The sequence below is a fragment of the Ovis aries genome, chromosome 20, assembly GCF_016772045.2.
Source record: "Ovis aries strain OAR_USU_Benz2616 breed Rambouillet chromosome 20, ARS-UI_Ramb_v3.0, whole genome shotgun sequence".
Lineage (NCBI taxonomy): Eukaryota > Metazoa > Chordata > Mammalia > Artiodactyla > Bovidae > Ovis > Ovis aries.
Window position 1 is genome coordinate 47,097,616 of NC_056073.1, and position 26,823 is coordinate 47,124,438.

General features: G+C 45.4%; 2 protein-coding genes across 2 annotated transcripts in view; one reads left to right on the top strand and one right to left on the bottom strand.

The window, feature by feature from the left end:
- Positions 1 to 797: 797 nt before the first annotated feature.
- RIOK1 (RIO kinase 1) lies at positions 798 to 25,109 on the bottom strand. Its single transcript, XM_004019142.5, has 17 exons — positions 24,873 to 25,109; positions 22,009 to 22,213; positions 21,162 to 21,252; positions 20,227 to 20,296; positions 18,821 to 18,863; positions 16,987 to 17,079; positions 15,699 to 15,811; positions 15,511 to 15,591; positions 14,235 to 14,321; positions 13,699 to 13,836; positions 13,193 to 13,296; positions 12,873 to 12,979; positions 12,555 to 12,620; positions 11,213 to 11,332; positions 9,074 to 9,127; positions 7,707 to 7,859; positions 798 to 6,686 (listed from the first exon to the last, which is right to left on the bottom strand). Exons 1-17 carry the CDS (start codon positions 24,941 to 24,943, stop codon positions 6,576 to 6,578), a joined length of 1,707 nt encoding a protein of 568 aa, XP_004019191.1. The 5' UTR covers positions 24,944 to 25,109; the 3' UTR covers positions 798 to 6,575.
- A 54-nt stretch (positions 25,110 to 25,163) lies between these two features.
- CAGE1 (cancer antigen 1) overlaps positions 25,164 to 26,823 on the top strand; it is a 39,586-nt gene continuing 37,926 nt past the window's right edge. Inside the window, exon 1 of the mRNA XM_027958466.3 lies at positions 25,164 to 25,611. Coding sequence (XP_027814267.2) covers positions 25,599 to 25,611 — 13 coding nt within the window. The 5' untranslated portion in view covers positions 25,164 to 25,598. The remainder of the gene's footprint in view (positions 25,612 to 26,823) is intronic.

Genomic DNA, 26,823 nt, shown 5'->3' on the forward strand with positions numbered 1-26,823 from the left:
CAGCTTCTCAAAGAAGTGGAGGCCATGTTCAAGCTTAGGACCATCCCTTGAGGAGAAGGTCAAGATGGGGAAGCAGGAAGTGGCGCTAACACCCCACCCCACAAAAATACATCTGTATCTGGAATGATTCTCACAGGACACCACCAGAACCACCTCTTGTGATCAGTACATCTTCAAGCTTCCCTGGTGTCTCAGACAGTAAAGCGTCTGCCTGCGATGCGGGAGACCTGAGTTCAATCCCTGGGTTGGGAAGATCCCCTGGAGAAGGAAATGGCAACCCACTCCAGTCCTCTTGCCTGCAAAATTCCATGGATGGAGGAGCCTGGTGGGTTACAGTCCATGGGGTCGCAAAGAGTCGGACACGACTGAGTGACTTCACTCCACTTTCATGCTTGGGAAGAGAAGTGAAGTGACCAGGCCTCCTGCTCCCTCATGTTACGGTGGCGTGGGATTTCTGAATGACGCATCAGCTGATAGACAGTTGCCCAAGCGCTCTGGCTAGCACTGCTGTCAAACGGTTTCGAGTGGGCAGTCACAGCAACAGCCCAGGTTAAGATGCACCCATTCCCCTGGCTGGGGAGCTGTGTGATGCCAAGGCTCTGGGGACAGAAGGCTGCAGGGGCTGCCCTGTCCCTGACCTCGCTCAGGCCGGTCACCTTAAAGCGGCAAGACCCGCTCACCGAACAGAGGGCTGGAGGACACAAGTCTACCCACATCAGCTCCTAGTCATCGCGTCGGGGGGGTGGGGGGAGAGGAGTGCAACTGATGTCACAGCCCCATCTTTAAGAAACACAGTGTATCATTCACTTAAGTGTTTATTGAGCATTTACGATATTTTAGACACAATTCTAGGTGCTGGGACACAAAGCTGAACAAAGGTAAACACCCCTGCCCCGTGGAGCTTATTCTAGGAGGAGCTGGGAGGCGAGGGAGAGACACATGACCTGTGCAAGGCAATCTCAGACATACACGCACAGGCAGAGCTCGGATGCACTGTGTGCTTGGCTCCCGGCCGCAACACGGGGCGACCATCGCAGGAAAACACGTTACACGGAGTGTGTGGTTTCCCAGTGCATATAAGAGTGATGCTCACACTCAAGTGCTATCGCTAAAAAATGCTACCCATCACCCGAGCTGTCAGCGAGCTGTAACCTTTTTGCCGGCAGAGGGTCTGAAAGACGGCAAGAACCACCATCACATGACCAGGGGCGCGAGTGAGCCAAGCCAGGGACGGCAGTCAGAGGGGCCGCACGGGGCTGCCACAGCCCTTCAGTCAGTAAAACAGTCTCGGTGTCTGCGAAGTGCAGTAACACGGGGCCAGCCTGTCAGTTAGAGCAGCTTCAGAAAAACAACGCAAAGGTCACCAGGACTGCAGAGGCCTCAGCTGAGGGGGCAGACCGCACGCCAGGGGTGGCCAGGACAGGTCACTGCGAAGGGGACGGGCAGGCTGGGCAGAACCGAGACTCAGGGCAGCTCAGCACACATGTTCTGATGCTGCCTCCACCAGGGAACCGGAATCTCAGAACCAAAGGCATGTCAGGGGACACCGAGCTGAGCTGGTACCAGAAGGCACTAACAGTCCTCCTGAGGCCTTCCTCTTTCGCCCAGATGATTAAACAATTAAAGACCAGGCAAAAAAAAAAAAGCTACTTAAAAAGAGCGAACAAAACAAAAATGCAGACACTTGTATAACACAGTAAAGTATGTGGCAGGCCCTGTCTTAAGCACTTAATAGAAACTTCGATTCAGAAAAAACCCAGCTCTTTTCTTACAGAAATTGTAAGAGAGAAAAGAGGGTAATGAATCCCGAGACACCCATTAGTACTCTGTCTCAGCAACTGTTGACCTGCTCTTCTTCCTTCATCCACCGCTGTCCTTTGGGGACTCAGGAAGGATGGAGAATTTTGAATCACAGGCATCCTATTCATCTCACCCAGTGAGACTTTAGTCCAGGCTCTGAGGGAACCATTTCAAGCACAAATTCCACTATCACATCTGGTGAAACGAATGACCCCTTACTATCACTTGACACCTCCTCCATGCTGAAGTTTTCCCTGTTTGTCTGAAAAGAAACCCCAAACAGCCCATATTTTTACCACTGGTTTCATCTAACCAGGGTCCAGCTGAAGTCACAGCACTGACAAGTCTCTTAGGCCTCTTTTCCTTTTTATTAGACGTCTGGCTCCTTCCCTCCCTGCTGCCCTTTTTTTGATTCCATTGACCACATCCTCCCAGCATTGTGCATCCTGCTCCTGTGAGCTCATGTTTCCTGTAACCTGCCAACCACAGCAAGAGGCTTCGTGGGTTGAAGTTCAGCCTTTCTGGGGAGAGGCAAGGTACCTTCTAGGTGATTCTGTGAACCTCTTTTCACACCGCCGCGGGAACACCGAAGAGTCAGTGGCTGGGTTCACTTTCCCTGGCCTGACCCAGCCCTGGCCAAGCTCCCCCGAGCTCCCCTCAGCATCCTTCACAGGAGCCCCGTGAAGCAGGCACTGTGCTGAGCTCCCCACACTGGTGGCATGTGCCTGCTTCACGCGGCCAGGCTCCCAACCCTTCATCACTCTGATGCGCTCTCTCAGGGCCGTGTGGGACCCATGCGGCGTCTGACGCCAGCAAAGCGCCTCGTATCCTCAACTGCCCCTTTGGGGGACCCCCTCTCCTTGCCCCATTTAAACACTGGCTGTCCTGAGGGTAGTGATGTCATCAGACACCACTCACCCCCCATCAGTGGCTGGCCCACACCCCAGCCTGATGGAGACTCAGACATGTCTCTCACAGACAACCAAGCCTGTCCTAACCCAGGACAGTCCTTCCAAAACGCCGGCCTAGGTCCCCTGACCGTCTAGCCTTCGATACCCTCTGCTCCCCAAGGCAGCCACTCACGCCCCCCGCTACACCACAGACATGAGCCACAGGGGCGCCTGCTCCCGTACAGCTTTCACCGCCTGCCCCTGCCCGCCCCGCTCCAGCTGAGGCACCCAGGCCCAGGGACCTGCCACCTTGCCACGACGGGTTCACGACCGCAGAAGAGCGACGTGGCAGATGTGTAAAGGGTCAAATTTTACCCCGAGATGATGAAGTTGCTTGGCCTTGAAATTACTACCCGGTGATAAGAAATGCAGAAAGCGCTGAGAGAGCTGGAGACAACTGTGCTCACACAGATGACACCCTTGCTAGTCTGGAAAAAAAGGCAAAAGGGTATTGTGTGGCTCTCCAGGCGGTACAAGGGCCCCCTCCCGGCGGCCGCGCCTGCCAGCCGTCACAGCAGGAAGTAGAGTGATACAGAAAGTGAAGGAAAGCTGGAAACCAAAGTCCAAAGTCCACAAGTCTTCCTTCTTCAAATTCAAGCCCAGAGGTTCCCACAGCACTTCCGCTGGGACTAAGATCTCTGGAGAGCATGGGTGTAGGAGAGCTGTCTTCTCCTTTGGAAACCAGCTTAGATGCTTTCAGACCCAACATTAAAACCGCCCCCGGAACACCGATAAATGCCCTTATGTCCAAGGCAACCCAAACCCAAAGCATATGGAAGTTAAAAACTCCAACCAAAATGCAGGGCATGTAATGACATAGCCCGATTCAAGAGACAGAAAACACGGAGCGCTCCTGTTTTATGACCACCAGTGGTTGAAAACCTTATCTGACACGGTCATAGGAAATCTTCACAGGAAATTATACAGCGAGGATCTGCTGCAGCTGCTGATTCACGCGACCTTCACGCCATCAAAAAGCAAGCCCCTGAAGTCCAAGTCAAGCCCTGAATATCATATGTGTACACACAACCAAATGTTAGAAGATCTGTTAAGCTCTTGAAAACAAAAAGGACTTTTAGAAACGCCAACCTTCAGAGCCCATGACACTCAAGATGCCCTTCGACTGAATTTTACCAGCTTCTAGAAGAACTTTCTCAGCTCTTCACTTTCTGAGTCGAGAGGTTAATGAAATCAGCCACAAAACAGGATGGGCCCACAACCAAGAAACAGCAAGCTGCTTGCACTGAACTCAACAGAAACTCACAAAAAGGACAGATCTTCTCTAACCACTCTTGGTACCAAACTACAAAACTCTCCAACCTTGAGTCCATCATCGTAAAAGAGAAGCAAAAGTTGAAGAAAACTGGATGTCGGCCATGGCGCCCACCTACCTCCTCACTCTGAGACCAGGCTCAAAGGCTGTGCTCCCAGGTGGGGGAAAGAGGCTGTCCCTGAACTGCTTCATCAAAGGAAAAATAAGGACTCCAGCCACAGAGGAGACCACTGTGACTCCGTGCTTCCATGAAACCACCCAGATCCCTCACAGTCAACTTTGAGAGAAGAAACGCCTGCACTTTTTTAAGGGATTAGAAAATCAACAAAATAGGACAGAAAACCAGGTACGTCCAAAGTGGACAAAACGATGTCCCAGCCTTTGGGCCAAGAGACCCCCAAAGCTCACCAGAAATTCAGGGACACCAAACCCATCAGGTGCGCAAATTCTATTGCAACTGGAGCCAGAAAGGGACGTTTACCTAAGACGGGGCTCCTTCTTCTAGATCAGCTGGCGAGAGTCAAACAAGGGAAGTGGCATCAGACCCGTCCTGCAAGAAGGCTACCATTGGTTCCCGCACAGCCACAGCTACAGCCCAGAATCCAGATGGGGAAAGGGCCACGTCAGCGCATCGTCAGGAAGAAGGCGCTTTGAGCCAGAATTCCCCTGCAGGTCCCGTCTGGGCGCACCACAAGCCACTTCCTCTTGGCAGCCTGGGATGAGGACTGGCCAGCCGGGCAACACTGGCTTTGCCCAGGGAAACTGATTCCAAACCCAGCGACTACACTCGATTCAGCAGAGATGGCATCGAGGAGCCTGAGCACCTGGATTAAGCACACTGGCTGGGGAGGAGGCCCCAGCCCCAGGCCAAAGCCAGAGGGTCCTGAAGGTGACCCCCTCAAAAGGGCAATGCATTGCTCAGCCACCTGTCTGTTTTCTCCTCCGTTGTGTTCACTGTAGAATATTTCAAAGGAAACACAACTGTGTTTTCCTGAAATTTCGTATTTGAACTTTTTTCAAGTCGGGAAGGGACGCTATTATGAACACAAAATTTAAGCTGTCTGCTTAAAAATTTAAGACCTCTGCTGACCCTGCCCCTCCCTCAATAACCCACTGATTTTCAAACAAGCAGGGGCAAGCTCCAGTTTAGGGGAAACCACGTTCATCTACACAAATTTTTTTGATTCCACAGTTAAAATCAGCATTTCTCATGACGCATCCTGTAGCTCCTATACTTAGAATCCAAAGGCTTCTCTCCATGTCCACTGCTACCATCCTATACCAAGCCACCATCATCTCTCACACAGGTCACAATAAATACCCAGCAGGCCCTTACCCCTTGCCTCCTGGTCAATTCTCCATGGAAGTCAGAGTGATTGCAATTCTTTAAAAACAAGTCAGATCACATCATTCCTCTGCTCAAAACCTTCCAGGCGCCTACCACCACCCGATCTAAGCCACTTATGTCCCATCTCCCGGACCCAACCCTACCCCCCAAGTGGTTACGATGCCCTAGCTTTTGGTGTCTGCAACATTTCAGGCACACTTCTGCTTCAGGGCCTTTGCACTTGCTGTCTGCTTTGCCTGGACCATTATTCTCTCCCAACAGGCACACAACTCACAGCCTTCAAGTATCTGCCCAAATATGGCCTCTTCTAAACGTGCATGCCTCCACTGCCCCAAGCAGTGCTAGTTCTTCCATGGAATTTACTAGGCTGATACACTGTCTTCCTATGAAAATGCAAACTACCTGAAGGCAGTAACTTCTGGCAGCTTTACGCAGCTGACCCTGCTCGTCCCTCAGTAACCCACGGATCCAAGCCAGTGCAGGCTTCAACTTAAGGAAAACTAGGATTATCCATGGAACTTGCCTTTGATTTACTGCTGTGTCTCCCATACCTAAAACACCCAAATATTGATGAATGAATGAATGAATGAATAGGCCACATATTTGAATGTGAAATAGCTTATGAACTGGGAGGTACCAGCTCAGAGAAGCACAGTAAAGATGAAGAGTAAGTATACTATAAATAATTATCAGCACACATAGAATGAAGCTGCAATGAACAATGATATCAACAGCCAACTGAATTCTCTGTATCGGTAAATCTCCCTTTCGTAGAAACTATGGCCTTATAGTCCAATAATCCCAGGTGTGTCTTTGGTACAAACAAAGCAAAAACAACTTGCCTAAGTTTGTCCAAAGTGCCGTTACACTTACACAAAGGGCGGGAATGCTCAATATGTTTAAATAATTACAGTGCTTTAGAAGCAACATTGCAAAAGATAAAAATATACAAAAATAAAATTGTATAAAGTTCATTAAAATAGTGGCTTAAATAAATCCTCTATCAATACTACACAGAGCTAGGGAATGGACCTAGACAACAGAGCTCAGAGCTATTTACATAATTACATGAAAACTGGTCCTCAGGGACACTGCAGTAAAAACCATTTGGTTAAAATCAATAACCCGTCCTCCAGAGGCAGCTCAGTGCACAGGTGTGAAACGTAACTGATGGAAAATTACTGTACATGATACAGTTCTGGTTCTATTTGCCCCTTTTCATCTTGGCTGCCTTCTCCTTTCTTTTTTTCACGTGTTTAGGAATTTTGTTTTTCCTTTTCTCTCTCTGGGCTTCCTTGACCATCTTTTTTCTTTCCTGTAAAACAGAAATAAAAAGTATGAGGATTTCCTGGTGGTCCAGTGGCTATCGATCTGCTGTGCAAGGCCCCGGGTGGGGGGCCCCCTCCTGGTTGGGGACGAAGGTCCCTCGTGCGCCCCAGCCAGATGGCCTGTGTGATGTGTGTCACCGTTAAGACCCAATACCACCAAATCAACTAGTGGTTTTTTAAGAAAACAGTTTGGAAAAAACCAAAAGCAAAAACTCTGCAAATTTCATTCATTCTGAGTAGTCACATTATTATTACAACTAAATTGTTAAATATATGTAAGAAGATAAAAAGCGAGTGTCAGAAAAACACTGAAAATGATTATGGCTTGGTGGTGGAACTGAGGGGTGAACACTGTCTTTACAATTTATTTCAGACACTGCAAGACCATCGACACAGATGCCCATGGGGACATTATTATAATAAATGTGTGCGACTTCTTTTCTTTATGTGGTTCGTATTCTAACAGAAATAAATGTTGGAATGAGAGAAAAAATACATATTTCCAGGAGACAGAGAACGTGTACTAGGGAGCTGTCTCTTGGAAGTCTTGGAACCCAGACTCTCCAGGGTTTAAAGGATTAGGCTAAGAATAAAGAGTAACAGTTACTCAGCCATCATGGATCACTGCATCAGTAGCGTCTCTTATGTCTACAGGCAGCAGTGGAAGAAACTTCTGAGGCTCTGAAAATGGGGAGCTGGGCTGTAAGAATGCCCCTGGAACGGTTTTTTGCTATTTCACCCCAGGGGCCACTCCAGCACCATTCGTACAAGCGCATGACGACCACTCTCGATCAGCGCACTGAACTAGTGTGTCCTCTCCCTGGGCAGTGCCCAAGGGCTCCTAGAAGCAGCCCAATCTCTAGATGATGTTACCACCAAAGCAAAGTTCACACTTCAGGAACTAAAAATTGATACTTCAGCTACTCTGATCCAGACATCTGAGCACACAGCCTCAAGGGACTGTGTGGTTGTGTTGACAAAGGTGGGAACATGCGCTCTCAGCTAACCTTTCTATCAACTTCAAGGTCGGCAGGGGGCTTCCTGGAGCCGGCGTGATCCCCCTGCTCTTCAGAGTCTGTGTCAGAGCACTCCACGCTCCCTGCATCTTCTGAATCAGAACCAGTCTCTTCCTGAACCTGGCTTTCCAGGAGTGCAGGGACCTTGAAAACATCACAGGACCATGTTATTCTCAACAAGCCAATTCCTTACTGGCATTCAATGAGTTAATGACAGAATTCAGATTTCAGCCTCACAGACTTTGAAAATGACATCCCGTACTGAAACATCAAAACAACAGGATCCACACTTGGCAGGAAGCCTGAAGCAGCCATTCCAGGATGGCTGGGGATGCTCCCAACGTGGGGAGCCACCCAGATCAACAGCAGGACTGTTCCACCCCCTGCAGCACATCCCATGGGCTGAGCTGGGATTTGGAACACAGACAAGAGAGAAAAGTGAACATATCTGGATAACTTCACAGCTGTCGGCCTGCAGATTAAATTTCAAGTGGAACATTTGTTAATCCAAGAGGGAAGACAATCTTTAAACAAAAAACATGTTCACTTTTTTCCCTGAAGGTTAGCAGTTTTTAAAGCAGCAGGAAGCATTTTTTAAAGCACAAGGCTTTGTTTTCATAAGAAGAAAAAAAAACACAGATCTTTACATGGTGATGGTACAAAAAGGCTTCCTGGCCAGTGGTAACAGAATCTTCCTGCTCTGGAATTCAAAGCCAACTATCCTTGTCACACCTGCCACAAAAAACCCAGAAACGCAGAATCCAAGAATTCTCCTAGTCCAATTCTTCCCACAAACAAGACAGTCAACTTTCAAAATGTAAACCTCAAACCTTCATATTAAGAACATCCATTAAAAACATCAAAAGAAGTAAGAACCAACTTTATTACTGCTTAAATTAGAATTAATTTCTGCTGTTTGAAAATGTTAAGACACAACAAAGCTGCTGTAAGAAAAATCACTACTGGAATCTGCAGCGTGAGATGGCAAGACTCGTGGGCCCTGCCCTCAGCAGACTGTGCGCTAGGGTGAGACCAGACCCCGTGGCTATTTTAAGCTGCTTATAGAAACATCTAGAAGCACGTGGTTACTGTTAACAGCTTCACCAGCGAAAATAGGATACACAAAAGATCGACGCCTCAGCTACAACAACAGACCAATTCAGGGGCAGAGTACACAACAAACGACACGTGCCCACAGCTCAGTCTCACGGGTAAAAGGAACGGACACGATGCCCATGGACCATGGAAGCATCTGCACCAGTAACAGCGCACCACTGTTACTTCAACACTAATAATAACTGACACATAATTTTATACCCTTTTGAGTTTTCATGTAAATGAATACTTGTTCTTCATACCTTCTGAACGCCCGACAGATCTTTCTTCAGTCCCGTGACAGTTTGGTATAGAATCTTAAAACCAAAGAGACAAAAACAAAAAGAATCAGCATAAAACTGAGCACTGAAATATCCTGCAATATTAAGAAAGGGTACTGTTGCTGGCTGAATGATACCTCGTTTGAATATAAAAAGGTGTCCAAACTGTCTCACGGGACATAGCGCCTAGGATGGGTGCGGTTCTCCTCCATAACCACAGCAGGTCTGCACACCCTGCTGGGGCCTCCACTCACCTGCAGCCTGGGGGTTTTTATGGACACACAGCTGTATCCAGTCAGTGACAGGCAGTCCTAGCTCTGAAGCTCAGCTAAGTGTAACGTTCTCTATTCCCCCAAATAACTCCATTCCTTTCTCACTGTCATGAAAAGCTTTATGTATTCAATATTATAAGCATTTTTAACGTCATCAAACATTTGGGGGAAATTTTTTCTCTCATTATATAATGACCCATACAATAGCCTCAATTTTGTTTCTTGGCCTGCAAAGCCTTAAACATTTACCCTCTGTTCCTTTAGCAGAAACAAATTTTCCACACCTTGAGCCTGTCTGCCGGGAGCCACCATGGGAGATCCCACCCATGACAAAAGTCATGTGGAAGAGAACTGTTAAGCAAGGCTTCAGAACTCAACGGGCTCCCTAGGCTTTCTCGAACATCTACCCCAAAACCAGAATCTGTCTGTTTTACTATTTCATGACTTTCACCAACTCCTCTGACATTAACAGGGGGCCATCCCTGACCACCTTTCTCTGGAGAAAATTAACTTACGGCTATAGCTAATAAGTCTCCTGGACATGAGAGGAATATTTCCAATCAAAACCCCTCTGTTCGCATTTTAGCTTGCTTGGCAGATATATTCAGACTCTTGCAGCTACACATGTGATTATTTACAGCCTCCCAACTGTGAGAGACACAGAAAGCCTAAAACATAGAGCCTTTCAAAGAGTTAAAAGTTATTAGAGTAGTGCTAATGTAGGATTTCATTATTGGGCCAATGCTTGTTGCTAAGTTCCCGTATCTCTTATCCACTGTGCACCTGGGAGTGCATTAGTTAACATAGTGAGAAAGCAAGAAAAACAAGTGTAGCCTTGAAATTAACCACATCAGACTTTTGAGCTAATTGGTTCTTTCTTGTAACTCACTGCACCTTTGTGAGAATGTAACTCTGTTTAATACTTTTTGAGGCTGACATAGATTAGAAATATAAGAAAAAACATTTCAAGGGAAAATAAGTTTTCTGATGGAGAAGCCTTTATCAAAAGAGGGTCATAAAATGTTCATAGGCCTCCAAGGCCAGAAGATAATGTACACAATATTATTTATGGGAAAGGTTTGCAGAAAAAATCCTGGTTTCGATAAAGACAAAACAGATGTAATGTTTGGGCTGACTCTGTATGACTTTGCATCTTTCATTTCCCTCTATGTACAAGTAAAAGTATAAAAGACCCTTTTAAAAATAAAAACAATGGGCCTCACTTGAAGAAGCTTGGTCACCCCGTGTTTTTCTTTTTTCTCTTTTTTTCTCTCTTACTTTCTTTTTTCAGGCTGATCCCTTGGAGCATAGAGGCTCCCTGCGTTCACTTATCTGCCCAGGTTTCTAAGACCTGAATAAGAAGACATTCTGCGTCTTCACTCCCTCGGGAGCCCAGGAAGGCACCTGTGGCCTCCGTGAACAGGGCAAACTTGTCTCAAAGTTTTATTGGCTTTCTATGTAAACCAAAGAACATCAGCCTCTTTCTCTCTTCTGTTTTCTCATCTATAATGTTCTTTCCTTATCTCTCTCTCTAAATCATCCGCCGACACCATTTTTCCTTCAGGTTGCCCTGGATCCTGTGGGGGCTGGACCCCGGCCCCTGTCGATAGATCTAGCACGGCAACCGTGTAGAGCCTGGGCTTCCATACACAGCTTCCTTCCCTGTGATTACAGCCTGCTGGCCTCACTCGTTTCCTTTCGTAAAGACCAGTGGATTGATGTCCTCCACAAGCAACGTACGCAAAGGGCGTGCTATGCGAAGGGAATGAGCCGTCTTACTAGTTCAAAGGCAACACTCAAGACCACGGCTTCCCTGGTGAACTTGCTGAAGACAAACCAAGCTACTCACGTTGTCCTGCTGGGCGTTCATGGCCATGTCCTCTTCCTTCAGTTTCATCATTATGTCCATATCCCTCTCGTAGTTTTTCACTTCAGTCAAGGTTCTAGGAATGTAAGCTCGCTTGAACACCTAACAGACGCAGAAGAACAGTGAAATGGAGACTGAGTCACGGCGCCCCACACGCATTGAGCCTGCCCGTGCCCTCAGTCATGCGCACTGAGCCTGCTGGCGCCCTCAGTCACAGAGCAGGTCATCACCACCGCCACAACCCCTGTGCGCAGTCTCAGCCAGGCTGTCTGCACACTTGGTGTGGCCTGTGCTGTGTGCTGGGCCACAGGAGATTGTGACTAACGATAAAACACGGAGTAATAAATGGTTACCCTTAGAATAACACTTCTTTCCCTTCTGTATTCCAGAAAGTGGCATTTCTGAGTGGGAGAGAAAGGAGCTGCTGTGAGCAATTGCTGCCTGGCTACGAATAACAGAAGAGGTCTTCCGTGGGAACACTGTCTGCCCTGCGCTACAGCTGGAAGTATGGGCTGCGCCATACTCACCCATCACACCAAGAGCTCTGAGAATTATTTTTTTTAAAAAGCCTCTGATGGATCACTTTCACAAAAAACATACTGACTCCCAACATCTTACAAAAAGTCTTCCTTTTTACCAAACATAAATATATAAAGTCTACAACATTACAGTAATCAACATTTAGATCACTTAAAAATTCACATTAACAACAGAAACACACTTGCAGACTTATGGTCTGAGAACAAACTTATGGTTACTGGGGGGAAAGATGGGGGGAAGGGATAATTAGGGAGTTTGGGGTGGACACACACACTGCTGTATTTAAAACGGGGTCACCAACAAGGACCTCCTGTATAGCACAGGGATCTCTGCTCAGTGTGGCAGCCTGGATGGGACGGGAGTCTGGGGGAGAACGGGCATGTGTGCATGTGTGGCCGAGCCCTTCGCTGCTCACCTGAAACTATTACAGCACTGCTTGTTAATTGACCACGCCCTAATACAGAATAAAAAGTTTAAAAAAAATTCACCGTAGCAAACTAAAATTGGCTTTTCCTTCTCGAATCACATCCTCCAGTGGGTTCTGTAAAAATATTCTCCATGCAGGACTAGGCGCAAACAGGCCAGGAATGGAAGGATATAATGGGATATAAGCTACACAACTTGGGTCAATTTAATCATGTAACATGTTACATCTCAAGGAAACATCATCATCATTTAAAATGCTGCATATCTAATAAAACCAAGATCATGCCCCAGCAATATATGAAAAAAAAGACCTCAAGACACAAGTGTCTCCGAGGCTGTAACAGAGAATCAATCTTACCTCTTCATCCACATGATCTTGGCTGGACCTTTCTTCCTTGGTCCTTTGAGATGCTATTTCCATGGCCTTGGAAAGAAAACAAAAATCACCTTCCTTCACATTCAACCCACAGAACATACATCCATTACCCAGAAACCTGGCTTTACCTCTGGTTTTTTACTAGAGTTTGATCCCTCATCTGTGAAATCAGAAGGAAAAGGTCTCTGGAAGCTGTCATGATGAACAGAAATGATGCTAAACCCCGAGTCCTCAGAAGCGACACAGAAATGCCACCACTACCGCTGCTTCCTGTTCCTCCCAGTCTCGGCCCCACCTCACCTTTGAGAGATACGCATCCATGTTTTCGGATGTAATTGATGGATCCGTGACAAATTCAAAGAGCTCCCGCACAGTCATCACAGCAACGCCATGCTTCAGAAAGAAATCTGCCAGAGAAGATGCTTGTGAGGGCTCTGCGAGGGAAAAGGTTGCTATTCCAATCTCTTCACAGACAAAGAGATAAAATTCACCATCCCTGAGCCAAGGGTGTCAGTATCACTGAGTCAAACGATTCAGTGCCACGGTTCTCTATCAACAGCTTAGCGGAGCATGGAGCTACAGGTGCAAACAAGCTGGGGAGAAGCCCAGTCTCCACTCACCATTGACGTTGGCGCAGTCCTTTCTCAAGAACTCCAAGGCATGAGGGTGGTCGTGCTCCACGGACTGAGAAACATCGATGATGTGCACACCTCCGCCATGGTACCTGCGTGGGCCAGGGCACAGGGCTGAGCCACGCTGCCACCACACTGCCCCAGGGGCCAGGCCAGGGGCCTAGGGCACACCGCTGCTTGCCTGCATCTTGTTTAAAACTTTCTATTTTAAGAGCAACAGAAGACACTAATAATGTGACCAAAGTGGATAAGGAGAAGAGCCACTGTGACTAACAAGAGATGAAAACTGAAAAATTTCCAAAGTCCTTTTAACCCCACCAGTGATCAGAGCACTCAATCCCGTGCCTGAGGCCACCAAACATGTCCTACCCTGTGACCCTGTGGAAGCCAACTTGAAAACTGAGAATTTAGATGACTTCTTGGATTGGGATTTAGTTCATTTCCCTAAAGGATCCGACGGGACTCGTGGAGGGTCACGTGGGTCACCCACTCACAGCATGTTGAATTCACTGAGGTCCGCGTGCACCAGCCTGGCGTCCTGGTACATTCTCCTCATGTACTCGATCACTTGCATGTACAACTCCCGAGCCTTGGACTCTGATAACTGGACGTTTTTCAAGAGCGGCGCTGGCCTTGAACAAAAATAAAGTGAACAACTCAGATAAGCAGACTCAAGTTTCTCTTGCTTCCTGCTACATTGCTACACACTCTTCTCTTCTACGGTTCCGCACTGATCAGTTTAGTTCTCTCTAGAGATACGGTTCTAAAGAGCTGTCCACAAACAGGTGCTCTGCCAGCATAAGACATTCCTGAAAAACAAGGTGAGCGCTGTTGCTCTGAAGCATTCTGAGACTTAAAAAGGTTAAACAAATTAAAAACCCTATGTACTAATAGAGTGGGAAAAACTTATTAAAAGATATTCCAAGACAAAACGAACTATTTAAACGGGAAATATTCATATATTGGATGATTCATAGCACTTAAAAATACAATGCTGGGCATGTAATTACTAGCTCTCCCAGGCACTCACATGTCGTCTTTGCCGATGAAACCCATGACGAGAACATGACTTCGCAGCAGGATGGGTTCTGGGCACGGAACCTCTGCTGTGTTTAGCCTGTGATACGAAAGCAGAAGAAAAGGACAAATGAGAAGCTGAAACCAACGCTCTAAAGCCTCTACTCTGAAACAACGGGCAGTGCACTTCCTCACAGTGCAGGACTGACAGGCTATGAGCAAATGGCACCCCAGCCTCTTGAGCTATCACTTCATTCCCTAACCTCTAAGATGCCAAGGACTGTCAGTGGCACCGTGACACATCACCAAGAATGGCAAAGCACTGGCAACTGAACTAGGTCCCACAGCCTCGAACACCCAGTTCAAAGCCAGAGGTGTTAAAACTATGAAGACAACACAGAAGGTATGTTTGCGATTCTCTTTTGAGTTGATCAGTGTGAACAATGATTAATAAAAATAGTGGACTCATGGCCAGTCGCTAATTGAGCATAAGATTTCAAAACGACTTTCAAACAAGCAGACTTGGTTGTCTTTCAGTTGCTAAGTCGTGTCCGACTCTTTGGGACATCATGGACTGCAGCATGTCAGGCTTCCTTGTCCTTCACTATCTCCCGGATTTTACTTAATAGTACAAAAATATCCAGTGTATGACACCTAGATATAGCAAATAAAATGTTAAAAAATATTTGAAGGAGAGAAAGAAGACCTTCATTATTTGAAGTATATTTAAAACTTCAAATGAGGAAGCCTAAAGATGCCTTTACTTGATACAAAGGTGCCAAGGCAAAGAATATACAAATGTGTCCAGAGTTGGACTGAAGAAGAGGAAACTACGATCGAGAGTTCGGGGCCTAACAAAACTGCCTCACAGGCCAGCACCTGCACAAAATGACACGTCATCCTCCCAACCTGCTCGTGTCACCTGCCTGCTTCAAATCCTGCAGGCTCTCTATCACCCTCACAGTAAACTCGAAACCTCACGTGGCTCCCAAGGCTTTTCACGTGACCCAGCCTTGCCCAGTAAACATGAGTCATGGCAGAATTCTTCCGCGATGGGTTTGTACAACAGGGAGAGAAGGTGGTTGTTATTTGCTCAGAAACATTTCCTCTGTTTACCCCTGCACATCTAAGGGACTGCCCTGAGAGTCCCTGGCCCTGGCAGAATCACAGCAGGTCTGCTGGGAGTGAAGCGCCGCGGCTGACAGCCAGACACGGAACACACAGACATCCCCCCCCAAGTCACCTGCTGCATGCATGCGCACACATACCCCCCCACCCCAGACAGTCACCTGATTAAGTTCCTCATTTCCTTCTCGGCCCACGTTTTCACCATTTTTCTGGGGTTGCCTTTACAGTAGCCATGGCGAAATCTTGAATGAGAAAAATACTTGTTATTTCAATCATTCCATTATTCTAGTTTTTACTTTTTAGGATATAGAAATTAAGCCACTTGGGGAAAAAAAAAATCTGAGCTTACCTGAATTCCCCACTGACATACTTATCCCGGTCTTTGAACACCAGAATTGAAGTTTTGTAAATTTTGATTGCTCTGCTCTCTCCATTTGCTGTGCGAGCATGATATACATTAGCCTATTTTAAGTCAAAAACAAAAGAAATTAAGTATGTTTTGCTTTTGCAATCTATTTGATTCTATCCTTGAAAGTTAAAAAGTCCAGTAAACTGAAATAATATGCATAAAGAATACCATCCTCTTTTGAATATGTGAATTAAAATATACAACCTAATACTAAAAGGTATAGTAACTATACCTCCTACTTACATATATAGTAAAGAACAATTTAAATATATGTTAGATAGACAAAGAAAACAAACTTATGGTTACCAAAGGGGAAAGGTGAGGGGAAGGATTAATTAGGAGGCTGGGATTAACAGATACACGCTATCATATATAAAAAGGATAACCAACAAGGACCCACTAGATATATCTACGTCTGAATCACTGAGATGCACACCTGCAACTGACACAACACGGCGAATCAACCACACTTCAATAAAGAATAATTCAAAAACAAGTCTTCGAATTAAATAAATACCTACATATATATATATATACATACACGAGTAGTTTCAGACATTTTTATATTTCAAGTATGTGGAAAATGTCTGAAGACATTCTCATATCTCATGATTTGTAAAGTGAGTTTCACTGAGAACTGCTTCTCATAGAATAAGTTGCTAACTGAAAAGTAACATGCCTGTCTTTCCCCACAGCCATACTGAGAAAGACGTGTGCTGACTCGCAGAGACTAGACCCCCGCCCCTGCCCCCAGCATAACTGTCTGACCATCTGAACTGGTGCTGGGCATGCCAGGATGGGCTGACAGCACTGGGGAGGCACACTTCTGTGCACAGCTCCTCCCGGCCATAACCCAGCCGTTTTTAAGAAATGGCACTGATTCAACTATCCCGATTTGGCACAGTTTATTTACTAAGTTTGCCTGAGTTTCACTTTGGGGCGGGGGGGGCTTCCTTGGTGGCTCACATGGTAAAGAATCTGCCTGTAATGCAGGAGACCAGGGATTGATTCCTGGGATGGGAAGATCCCCTGGAGAAGGGAAGGGCAACCCACTCCAGTGTTCTTCCCCGGAGAATCCCACGGGCAGAGGAGCCTGGCAGGCACAGTCCATGGAGGTGCAACAAGTAGGATGTGGCTGAGCAACTGCCACTTTCACTTCAGTTTCACCTTGGATTCTGAAGTAAGCAAGCGAGCATGGAGACATTCAGACATCCAAAGACTGGCTCACCTCTTTTCCGGTGCTGATGCAGCCATTGATCTCTGCTATAACTCCCCTCGTCAGCATCTTGAACAGGATCATTCGTGTTCTGGGGTCCAACACCTAAACAGAAATGCGAAAAAGCAGAACGTTCAGACACAGTGGACCAAGGATCTCTCACAGAAGCATTAGACACGAACCTGGAGCTAAGCACTGTGCCATCTGCTTGGCGAAGAGACAGTCGCGATGGCATGGTTTCAATCACTCATCCGCAGTGAGTAAAATGTGAGATGAGACCCAAAGGAGCCAGGGAGGCAAGAAACCAGAAGGTTCACCCAGTCGGGGAAATCAAAGGCCAACAGGTCCAAGGGAAGCAGAAACTGACTTCAGACCCATGACAGCTACCAGAAATACAATCAAACCAGAGGTAACTTTGTATTTTTCAGCCATCATGGAAACAGGTGAAATTAACCTCTATTTTATTTAACCCAGTATATCTAAAACACTATTGTTTTAACAAGTGGCAAAGAAAGAAGTTATCAGAGAGAGCCTTATTCTGTTTCTCACACACAGTCTTCAAAGCCTGGTGTGCTGTGCAATGCCAGCACACGACAAGCCAGCCCCGTGGCTGCCCTGGACACAAAGCTCCAAGCGACCACCAGCACTCTGCAGCTCATGAGTCAAACTGGCCACAGCCTGGTTTCTCTGCAGCCTGCAAGCTGAAAATGGATTCTACATACTGAAATGTTAAAAAAAAAATTGGGAATTCTCTGGAAGTCCAGCAGTTAGGACTCTCCACTACAGAGGGCCTGGGTTCAATCTCTGGTCAGGGCATTAAGATCCTTCAAGTGGCATGGTGCAGTCAAAAAAAAAAAGAGAGAACTGTGACCCACAATGCCAGAGGTGTTTATCATTTAGCTCTGTAAAGAGCTGGCCAGCCCCTGCTAGAGGTGGGTAAATCGGGGAAAGGCTTATCTCCTTCAAGGTCAGAGCAGTCAGTCTCAAGTAAAATGCAACCTCAGATTCGCTTTAACAAACAGAAGGCAATGAATTTAAAGGGTGTTATGCCTGTTCAGTAACTTAGAAGAGAATCTGAAGATTCATGTCTGACTGAGTCCCTGCTGCACACCCAGAACTAACATGGAACTGTAGGTCAACAGGGCTTCAGTTCAATACACGGAATGCTCTGGAATACCACTATTCCAAATTTGTCTGTGCTATGTGTATGGGACGGGTAGGGAGGTTGGCAGGGGGCAGAAGCGATGGTCTGACCTGTTTCATCACTCTCTTCCCATCAGATACCTGGGTCAATTCCAATATCCAATCACAACCTTTGACACGTGGTGGGGAAAGTTGGGTTTCCCCCCGCATTCCTGCATAAAGAATAACACAAGTCTAACTTCTAAACCAAGTAAGGGATTCTAATTGAATATCTGAAGGCATTACTGTCTCTCTCCTTTTCTCTACACACACACCTACACACCCACACACCCACACCCACACTTTGTGGTAGATACCTGACTCATCTCCTGGGAAGGCTCACAAAATTTCCGCAGACCTTGTTTGAGACAAAAGAAAAGATTCCTGGTCTTACAGGCAGTTCTGCTTCCCCCAAGAAGATGAAAGCACTGCTGGGTGGCTTCATGGGCCATTCTGCAGGGCATGATTCTAATTTATCTATTTAAAGTGCTTTCAGAAATAAAGCAAAATGTAGATCTCTAAACTCAAAACTATGAGGAGGAGCAATTTTACACAAAAGCAATTCTAGGTGACATTAGCATGAAGCAAGGAGGATCAAAGCAAATCATGATTCAAAGACAGAAGCACTACTTTAAAGAGCGCAACACATTCATTTACACCATACCTGTTCTACAGTTGCTCTGTCCGCCTTATCTTTGATGCGATACCTAAGACAAAACCAAAAAAGTAAAGGTGACATTCAAAATTCAGAGGAGCCAAAATCAAAAGGTTCTAAATGTACATTATTCCATGATATTCCTAAGCAGGTAGTTCTTTAATAACGCATTTCATAACCTCGTTGTAGTTTCACCATTGTGTGAAACTTCACTGCCTTTAACAAGCCGTTCAGTTCCCTAGGGCAAAGGGAGCGTATCTGCAGTAAGAAAAAAAAACTTTCATCCATATTTCAGAAGGATTAAATAAGAGTAGTGGGGTAAAACAAACTATGCTGGAAAAAGAGAACAAGTCTGTAAGTACTATTTCTTAAACCATTAATGATTTTCTCAGTACAGAATTAAAGTAATTTATAAGGCTTTCTCTTCAGAGTCCTTTTCTACAAAGAAACAAGCTTTTATCATTTCAACACAGCTACTGCACAAAAACATAGACTCTGATTACTCTGGCTCATATACTATGTGACTCAATTCACAGACTAACCTAAACCAATGAAAGAGCCAAACAGGCAGTTTAGTGACATACGATGGGCTGTTTCTCAAAAAGCTGGTATCCCTTATGTGTAATAATAAACCAGAAGAAAATTGCGTTTTAGTTTTCAGTTCAGTTCTAACACTGCTATTTTTATGATCTTAGTGTTTTCTGTAACATGTTGTTAATGCTTTAGAGCTATTAGCAACAGGAGGTGAGCCAAGTCTTAAACATTTGTTTTTGAGAATAGAAATGTAAATGGAAACTGTTTTCAGTTAAACTATTTAGTTCTAAATCTGCTCTTACATTTTTAAGGCTACCCCAGTGGCTCAGTTGGTAAAGAATCTGCCTGCAATGCAGGAGACCCGGGTTTAATCCCTGGGTAGGGAAGATCCCCTGGAGGAGGAAATGGCAACCCACTTCAGTATTCTTGCCCAGAGAATCCCATGGACAGAGGAGCTGGGCATGTCCAGTCTGTGGGATTGCAAAGAGTTGGACACAACTGAGCAACTAACTTTCACTTTCCATTTTAAAAAAATACTTCATGGAAGGGACCAATCCTTAATAAGCTCTAAAAAGGGGACATTTTTTTATACTCTAACATTTTAGTTTAAACTGAAATCTACAAGCACTGTTACCCTGAGAGCACTTTCATGAATTTTACACGATTATAGTTTTAGCACAGATTTCTTAAGAAAACTCATCTAATATTTTCAAGTTAGAAACGCACAGGATATCCTCACTTAAACTTAAGAATTGGTTTAGGTATAAAAAGGAACATCCTTTGTAAAAGAATTACGACAGACGTGCTACTATCTGTCTACAATTAGTTCATATCAGTCACGTTTTATTTACTCTACTGTATATACTTGATATCTTACTTACATATCTGCTTCCTTTTGTCGAGACTTTTCAGTGACTTTGTTTATTACAGAATCAGTAACATTTAGCTTGTCTAAAAAAAAAAAATCCACAACATAAACAACATATAAGCCAAAGTTTCTAAACAGGATACTTTTCCCCTTTCCCTTCTCTACTTTCTAAATATTTTATTACACGGAGTTATGTATTTTAGTAATGAAAAGTGTGTTTTGTGTTTTTAAGGGTAAGCACTTACTAACAAAGATGATCACTTTCATCATGACAGGTGTCATTTCTCAGCCAGAGAAATCTAGATTCAGAAATCCCTAAAAAATATTCTATCTGCTCTTTCAGACATTTAATATTTTGTACAACTATCATAAATATTATAATTCTAAAAATGTCAGTTTCACTTCCAATTACAGGTCTGTGCTAGGGATGATCAGATGTGAGAGCTGTCATACCAGGCTCCTAACAGCCTTTGTCTACGAGAGAAAGAAGACCCCGTGTTTCCCAAGAGGCTTCAAATTCACACTGTGATTCCCTGGATTCGACGGGTCATTAAATGATTAATGCCACACCGAAAGTCAAACAAAATGTGAGTACATTCAATAGTTGATTATATTCAACACTTGACTATATTCAAGTGTTTCCACCATTCTACTACAAGGTAACCCTACTACAAATCTAATACAGAACCGATGATAACCTGAATGAGCATCTGTACCTTTGTATTTCCATAACAGGAGAGAACACAGGACTAAAAAAGTGTAAGCTAGAGTCTTTTCTTGAAGTCATGTTTTTAATTACTAAATTTTAATTTCCTTTAAGCTTTATTATTTACCCTGTAACACTGAATATATCCATTGATTGATCTAATAAAATTTTATAACACTTTTTGTTGTCTTTGAAGAGTTTTCTCATTACCTAGTGAGAGGAACTGTATCTTAAAAACTCACCTAGATTAATTTTATTCTCAAATTTCCGTAAAACTTTGTCTGCTGGAGTAGACATTTTGGCTGCATTGAAGCTGGGAGTCTGTCTATTGGCCTAGAAGAAATGAGTTCCAGAGATGAAAGCTCTAGATATACATACAAGCCTAAATTTCATCCCATCTTCCCTTGGTTCATAGTTAATTATTAAAGCATCAATACTTAGGGGAGTACCCTAAGGGAAGGGAAGGATCAATTACATTTGCCCAAGAGGGTTTTAAAAATGCACTTGAAATATGCTAGACATTCAGAGACGTCTTCTTTTTTAAAAGGACTTTTTGTGGCTCTGGAATTTACTAAAAGATCTGCAGGCTATGTTGCTCTGCAGTCCTAGGCTACACAGACTTTCATTCTTCATCATTTCCATATTGCTGATAATGATGTGGATTCATTCCATAATCAGTAAATTTAAAAATTATTTAAATCATCATAAGATTAAGAGCCTTAAAAAAACTGCCTGGGAGAAGACACAAATATGCAGTTCACTGCAAATAGTAACAAAACAGAGAAAAGTGCAGCTTAACTAGTAAATAAAGAAAAGCACATTAAGTATGTAGAGGTGCTTTGTTTTCACTTATGAACAGACAAGAGACACTTAGCGCCTAATGGGGACACAGGTTCAGTTTAGCAAAGTGAACAATTCGGGAGCCGGACCCTGGTGAGAGTGCGCAGCACCGCTGAACACTGAACTGTGCAGTTAGCTGTGGTGAAGACACGGTACACTTTATATTATGTGACTTTTACCATAACAGAAAACAACTCAAGAGGACATAAGCAAACAACGCAAAGACATACAGGACTGTGTATAAAATACCTGAGGGTTACTCCCTCCACCTGAAGCGAAACACCGGGTGAGCTTTCCGACTCCATCGCCCCAGGCCCAGTCATCGTCATCGTCATCCTCCCCGTCCTCCTCCTCTTCCGGCTCACTCTCACCCATCTTCTCATTGGCGTTACTCTGAAGGTCTTCAAATACAGCATCACCTTCCTCTTTGACGGTATTCAAGTCAATGTTTTCACTAGAAATAACAATGTTTTAGCCTGTTTACACATTCTTAACTGGACTTACATATGTATTTACTTAAGAGAGAGTAGACGACTCTATACAGATACATCAAAAAGGTTCAGGTACAGCATGTATCGCCCAGTAAATTCAAACTTAATACCAAGTTGTCCTGTTTCTGAGTTCTATTTCAGCTGTTGGGTGATTCTCCAGGTCCGACTAAAGAAGTCGTATTCATCAGGTTATTAAATCTGCTCCTGCCTTTGTTATTTCTCTGCTGAATGAATTAGCTCTGATCAGCACAGCAGACCTGAACTCCAGCAAAACCACTCACAAAGCTGCTCTAAGAGCACACAGGGGAGGCTTTCTGACAAACCTTGGGAATAAGTCTAAAGCTTTATTTCAAGCCTTACCTTGAACTCAATTATCACTCTACAACGAAAAAAAGCTTTATCAAGACTTGTGTTACACAAAGAACTTCAAATCACCCTTGCTCCTGAAAGGAAGGATGGTGACGAGAAGCAGCACAAATGGGAGAAGAGGGCGGGTATAACTAAATGGGAGAAGCGGGAATTGTCAAACCCAGAGAACTGGCCCAGAGTAAGGGATTACAACTAACAGGGTCTGTTTTTGCCATGTGAAAATTCAGACCAGCGTTACTGAATCTTCTTAGTTTCTCAAGAGAAGCCAGAACTCTGCACTTTTGTGGAAAATCTCCCACTTAACTGGTGTGTTCAATTTTAACAAACCACTGTGCACACCAACACAACATGTCTGCAGGTCAGATTCCCAAGAGGCAGTACTACCAGTTTTGAGGCATCAGGTGGAGAGCAAGTATAGAAATCACGTAAAAAACACAATGATACGCATTTCAACACAGGCAGAGAGGAATTTAAGTAAATTCAGATGAGCAATCCTGACTCATTAATTAGCCACGGCTTAGAGGGCTCCAAATCTCCATGGATACGGCTGGGAAGAGAACAAATAATCATTAACCCCCTGCTGTTTATTAGAATTTCATAACCATAATCCATCAATCGATCCTTCAGACTGCCAACAACCTCAAGTGGCATGTTAAAGCTATACTGTCACTTGTACCACAGCTTCTCCACCTCAGCTGGGCAATCCCTTGCTGTGGGCGGTGGTCCTGTGCAGCAGCATTTCTGGCCCGAACTTTCCAGATGCCATGAGTGCACAACCACCCCAAGCTGTGACAATGTCTCCCAAGTTCCTGGAGTCGGCAAAACCCACTGGTTTACATCTTCACAGTGTCCAGTGCACACTCGTGACTGTTCACCAGTCGCACGGGCTCTGTTTCTTCCTCCCACTTGACTTAGTCCCTAGGGACGGCTGCGCGCTCACCTGAAAACACTGACCTGCAATGCCTTCCTCGTTTCTCTGGCTAAATACTACATACCCTTCCAGTAATTAACTTTGCTCAGGGAAGGCTGCCTGGTTCTTCTCCTCTGTACTACTTACCCAAAACTCATACAAATAATTTGTCCAGTTACTCAATAGGTTGCCCCTGATAGAATGCAACCTCTGTCACCCACAGGAACATTTACCAATGTATCAAGATCAAATGATATAAGATCTGTCACACAGAAAGCGATCAACCTGTATTTACTGAAAAATAAAGCAATATCGTCTGCACACAGTAAATCCTTACTATGAATATAAAGTAAAAACCATTTTCTCATAATTCCAAAATGAAGACTATGTTTCATTTTGCTTTCAAAGTAGAAGTTATCCCCAATTTCTTTTGACTCCCACTTCACATCTATTCTATGGTTAGAAACCTGTCCTTCTACTTCCAGAACACCTCGGTCTAGCGCCCATGATCTATGAACTGAATTTTCTTAGTCCTTTCAAACCGTGTCCACTCCTGCCCTCCCAAACCATCTCCTCCATAGCAGAATGATTCCTTTCAATCACACGCTGGGTGATGTCACTGCCCTGCTCAAAGTGTGGCTTTCTACAGCATCAAGAAGAATCTCTCAGATCCTTTCCATTCCTCGCTCTTAGGCTCTGGCTCCTCACTTCTGCACCAGCCGATCTCTTCAATTACCTCCACTGTGCTCTGGGCGCAGCGACCTCTAGATCCTCCTTCCACAGCCAGGAGGGACCACACCTGCTGTCCCCTCTTCCCCCTCTGCTTCCAGAGGTTGGCTCCTTTTCGCCCTTCCCATCTGGACTTCACATTCCCTGACCGTTAAGTCACTGCTTAGTTCTATCAACTGTTTGCATAGTATATGTCATCTGGTTAAAAGAAAAAAAAATCTCCATGTACTTATGTCTCCGCCTCCTTCCCAAGTAGAAGGGGCTTAGTTTGTCTTGTTCATCACCGTCTTCAGCGCCGAGGACAGAACTGGCACACAGTAGGTGCTTAAACATTTCTGGAATGCTAAAAGCTAAAGCTAGGTAGTTAAAAGCTCAAACACCTGCTTCCCTGTCGCTCTCCACAACTCTAACCCCTCAGGGATGCTGACAACCCGGGAGCCGCGAACTAACTGCCGTCACCTGGATCGAAAGGCCCGGTTGGGATGGAGAAAGCCCCAAACGGCTGTGAAAAGATGCCCAAGGAAGATGCTTATGACTGGTCTCCCTCTCAACCGCAAACAAGGGTCAATGCCCCCAGGGGACCGCGGCGGCGGCGGCGCACTCCGGATGCCCACCTGTCCGAGGAGTCCGCGTCGTCAAACTGCCCGGGGACCACCCGACTCATCAGCAACCGCCGGTAGTCCATGGCGGGAGCACACAGGGACGGTTCCGCCAGCCGGTCCAACGGTCTCTGAGCTAACGCCCGCCTCAGAACCGTTCTGTGAACGCCGCGCCCTACGCGCGCGCCACGTGCGGGTACCACACGCCAAACGCCCGGACCTACGTCCGCCCCGACGGGAAGTCCCGCCCCCGAACGGAAGCTGTGTTCCTGCCGGAAGTCCCGCCTCGCGCGGGAGCTGAGCCCTGAAAATTGACCTTCCGCGGAAACCGTCGGGTGTGTGGCTGAGTTGCTGTGGTCGGTCCCCGCGGGTCCTGGGCTGGCCTTCCTTCCCGGAGCTCTCCGAGTCGGCTTGCCGCTTTGTCTCCTCCCGTGGAGGCACGTGTCAGCTTGTCCGGGGCTGCTGGCCCTGAGGGCTCACTCCGTGTAAGCCCTTAACTGTGCGAATGGAGACCTGGAGGCGTCCTTCGCCGGGCCCGCGGGCACGTCTGAGGAGACGTCGGAAGGTCCGAGGGCCGGAACTCGGCAGCCGCGGCCGGGCGGACGTCACACAGGGGCGTTCCAGCGTGTCCGCACCCCGGCGGCCAGGCGTTGAAGAAAAAGATTGAAAGCGTTCTCCCCCGCGGTAGAGCCCAGGACGCAGGGAGGAAGCCCGAAATCCTTATTTCGGATCCGAGACTCTATGGACCCTGAAAGTGAGCACACTTTTGCGACCTAAAAAGTTTGTTACAATGTTGTGAGCTGGAAATAAGATGAGTGCTTTTCAGAAGTTAAACTTTGACTGAAAATTAAACTTGAGGATTTTTGCTAATAACCCCAGTGACACCTCTTTTCATTCCTGTCCTAAAACAGCTTAGAAGTATTTCTGGAATATCTATCCAATCACTTGAATAAGTTTTTTTGTTATGTGTGGCAGAAGTCGGGGGAGGACAGAATGAAAGATGAAAAAAGTAAGCCTAACTAAAAGAAAAAAAAAAGGAGAATTTGTAGATCATGCCATAGGAACAGAGTTGTAAAAGTTATAATTGGAAGTTGTGGGTTCGCAGACAAAATTTTGAAGAAATAAGGGCCTAGTAGTTTTTTGTTCTTGGAGAACGAAAGGATGCTTTAGTCCGCCTCCACCGCAGCCCACACAGCATTTATATATTTGGAACACAGTAGAAAAAGTGAGTATAAAGTCGGATCTTTCACCAATCCCGACTAGGCTGCTTGGCTCATTGGCTTTTTTATACTTAACCAAATGATGACAGATTTGGAAAAATTAAACCTCAATGAATTATTTATTAATTTGATAGTTAATAAAAGAACCCAAGAGAATTATTAAATTGTTTTGATAAAAATATATCACTGGGGTGCAGGATTTAGTCAACATATTCTCTAAACACTGGTTGGTTTACTGAAGGGGATATTGAAAAACCTTAAGTGGATTCTTTTTGTTTTGTTGCTGTTCAGTTGCTAAGTCATGTGTTTGCAACCCCATGGACTGTAGCCCACCAGGGTTCTCTGTCCCTGGGATTCTCCAGGCATCCTCTTCAGGTCTGTATAATATGTGAGTTCCGACACTAATACCCTTGAAACAATGGTGAAGACTAAAATAGCAAACAAATAATGTGCTGAACTGTGAGATAGAAAGTTAAAGACATTGTAGGAATTTTAAAACTAGATGAATGATGAATAGGAAAGTTTTAGAAAGAGAAGCACCTGCCAGAGCAGACTATTGAAGTCATGAGGCACACGATCTGTTTGCAGGAGAGTAAGCCTAATCTGACTGGAGCAGAAGACTGGGTGGGTACTGTGGGTTCCCGCTACATAAGGCCTAGAAAGTCAAACAGAAGAACTGGATTCCGGGTAATGTGATTGGGCAAGTTTTCTACTCTCATACCCTGACAAACCTGAGGAGGTCATGA

Coding starts and splice junctions, on each gene's coding strand:
- RIOK1 (XM_004019142.5), bottom strand. CDS start 24,943: ATGGACTACCGGCGGTTGCTGATGAGTCGGGTGGTCCCCGGGCAGTTT. Junction 15,592..15,698: donor TATGTCAGTGGGGAATTCAG/GTAAGCTCAGAT, acceptor TTCTCATTCAAG/ATTTCGCCATGGCTACTGTA. Junction 7,860..9,073: donor ATCTGTCGGGCGTTCAGAAG/GTATGAAGAACA, acceptor GATGTTTTCAAG/GTCCCTGCACTCCTGGAAAG.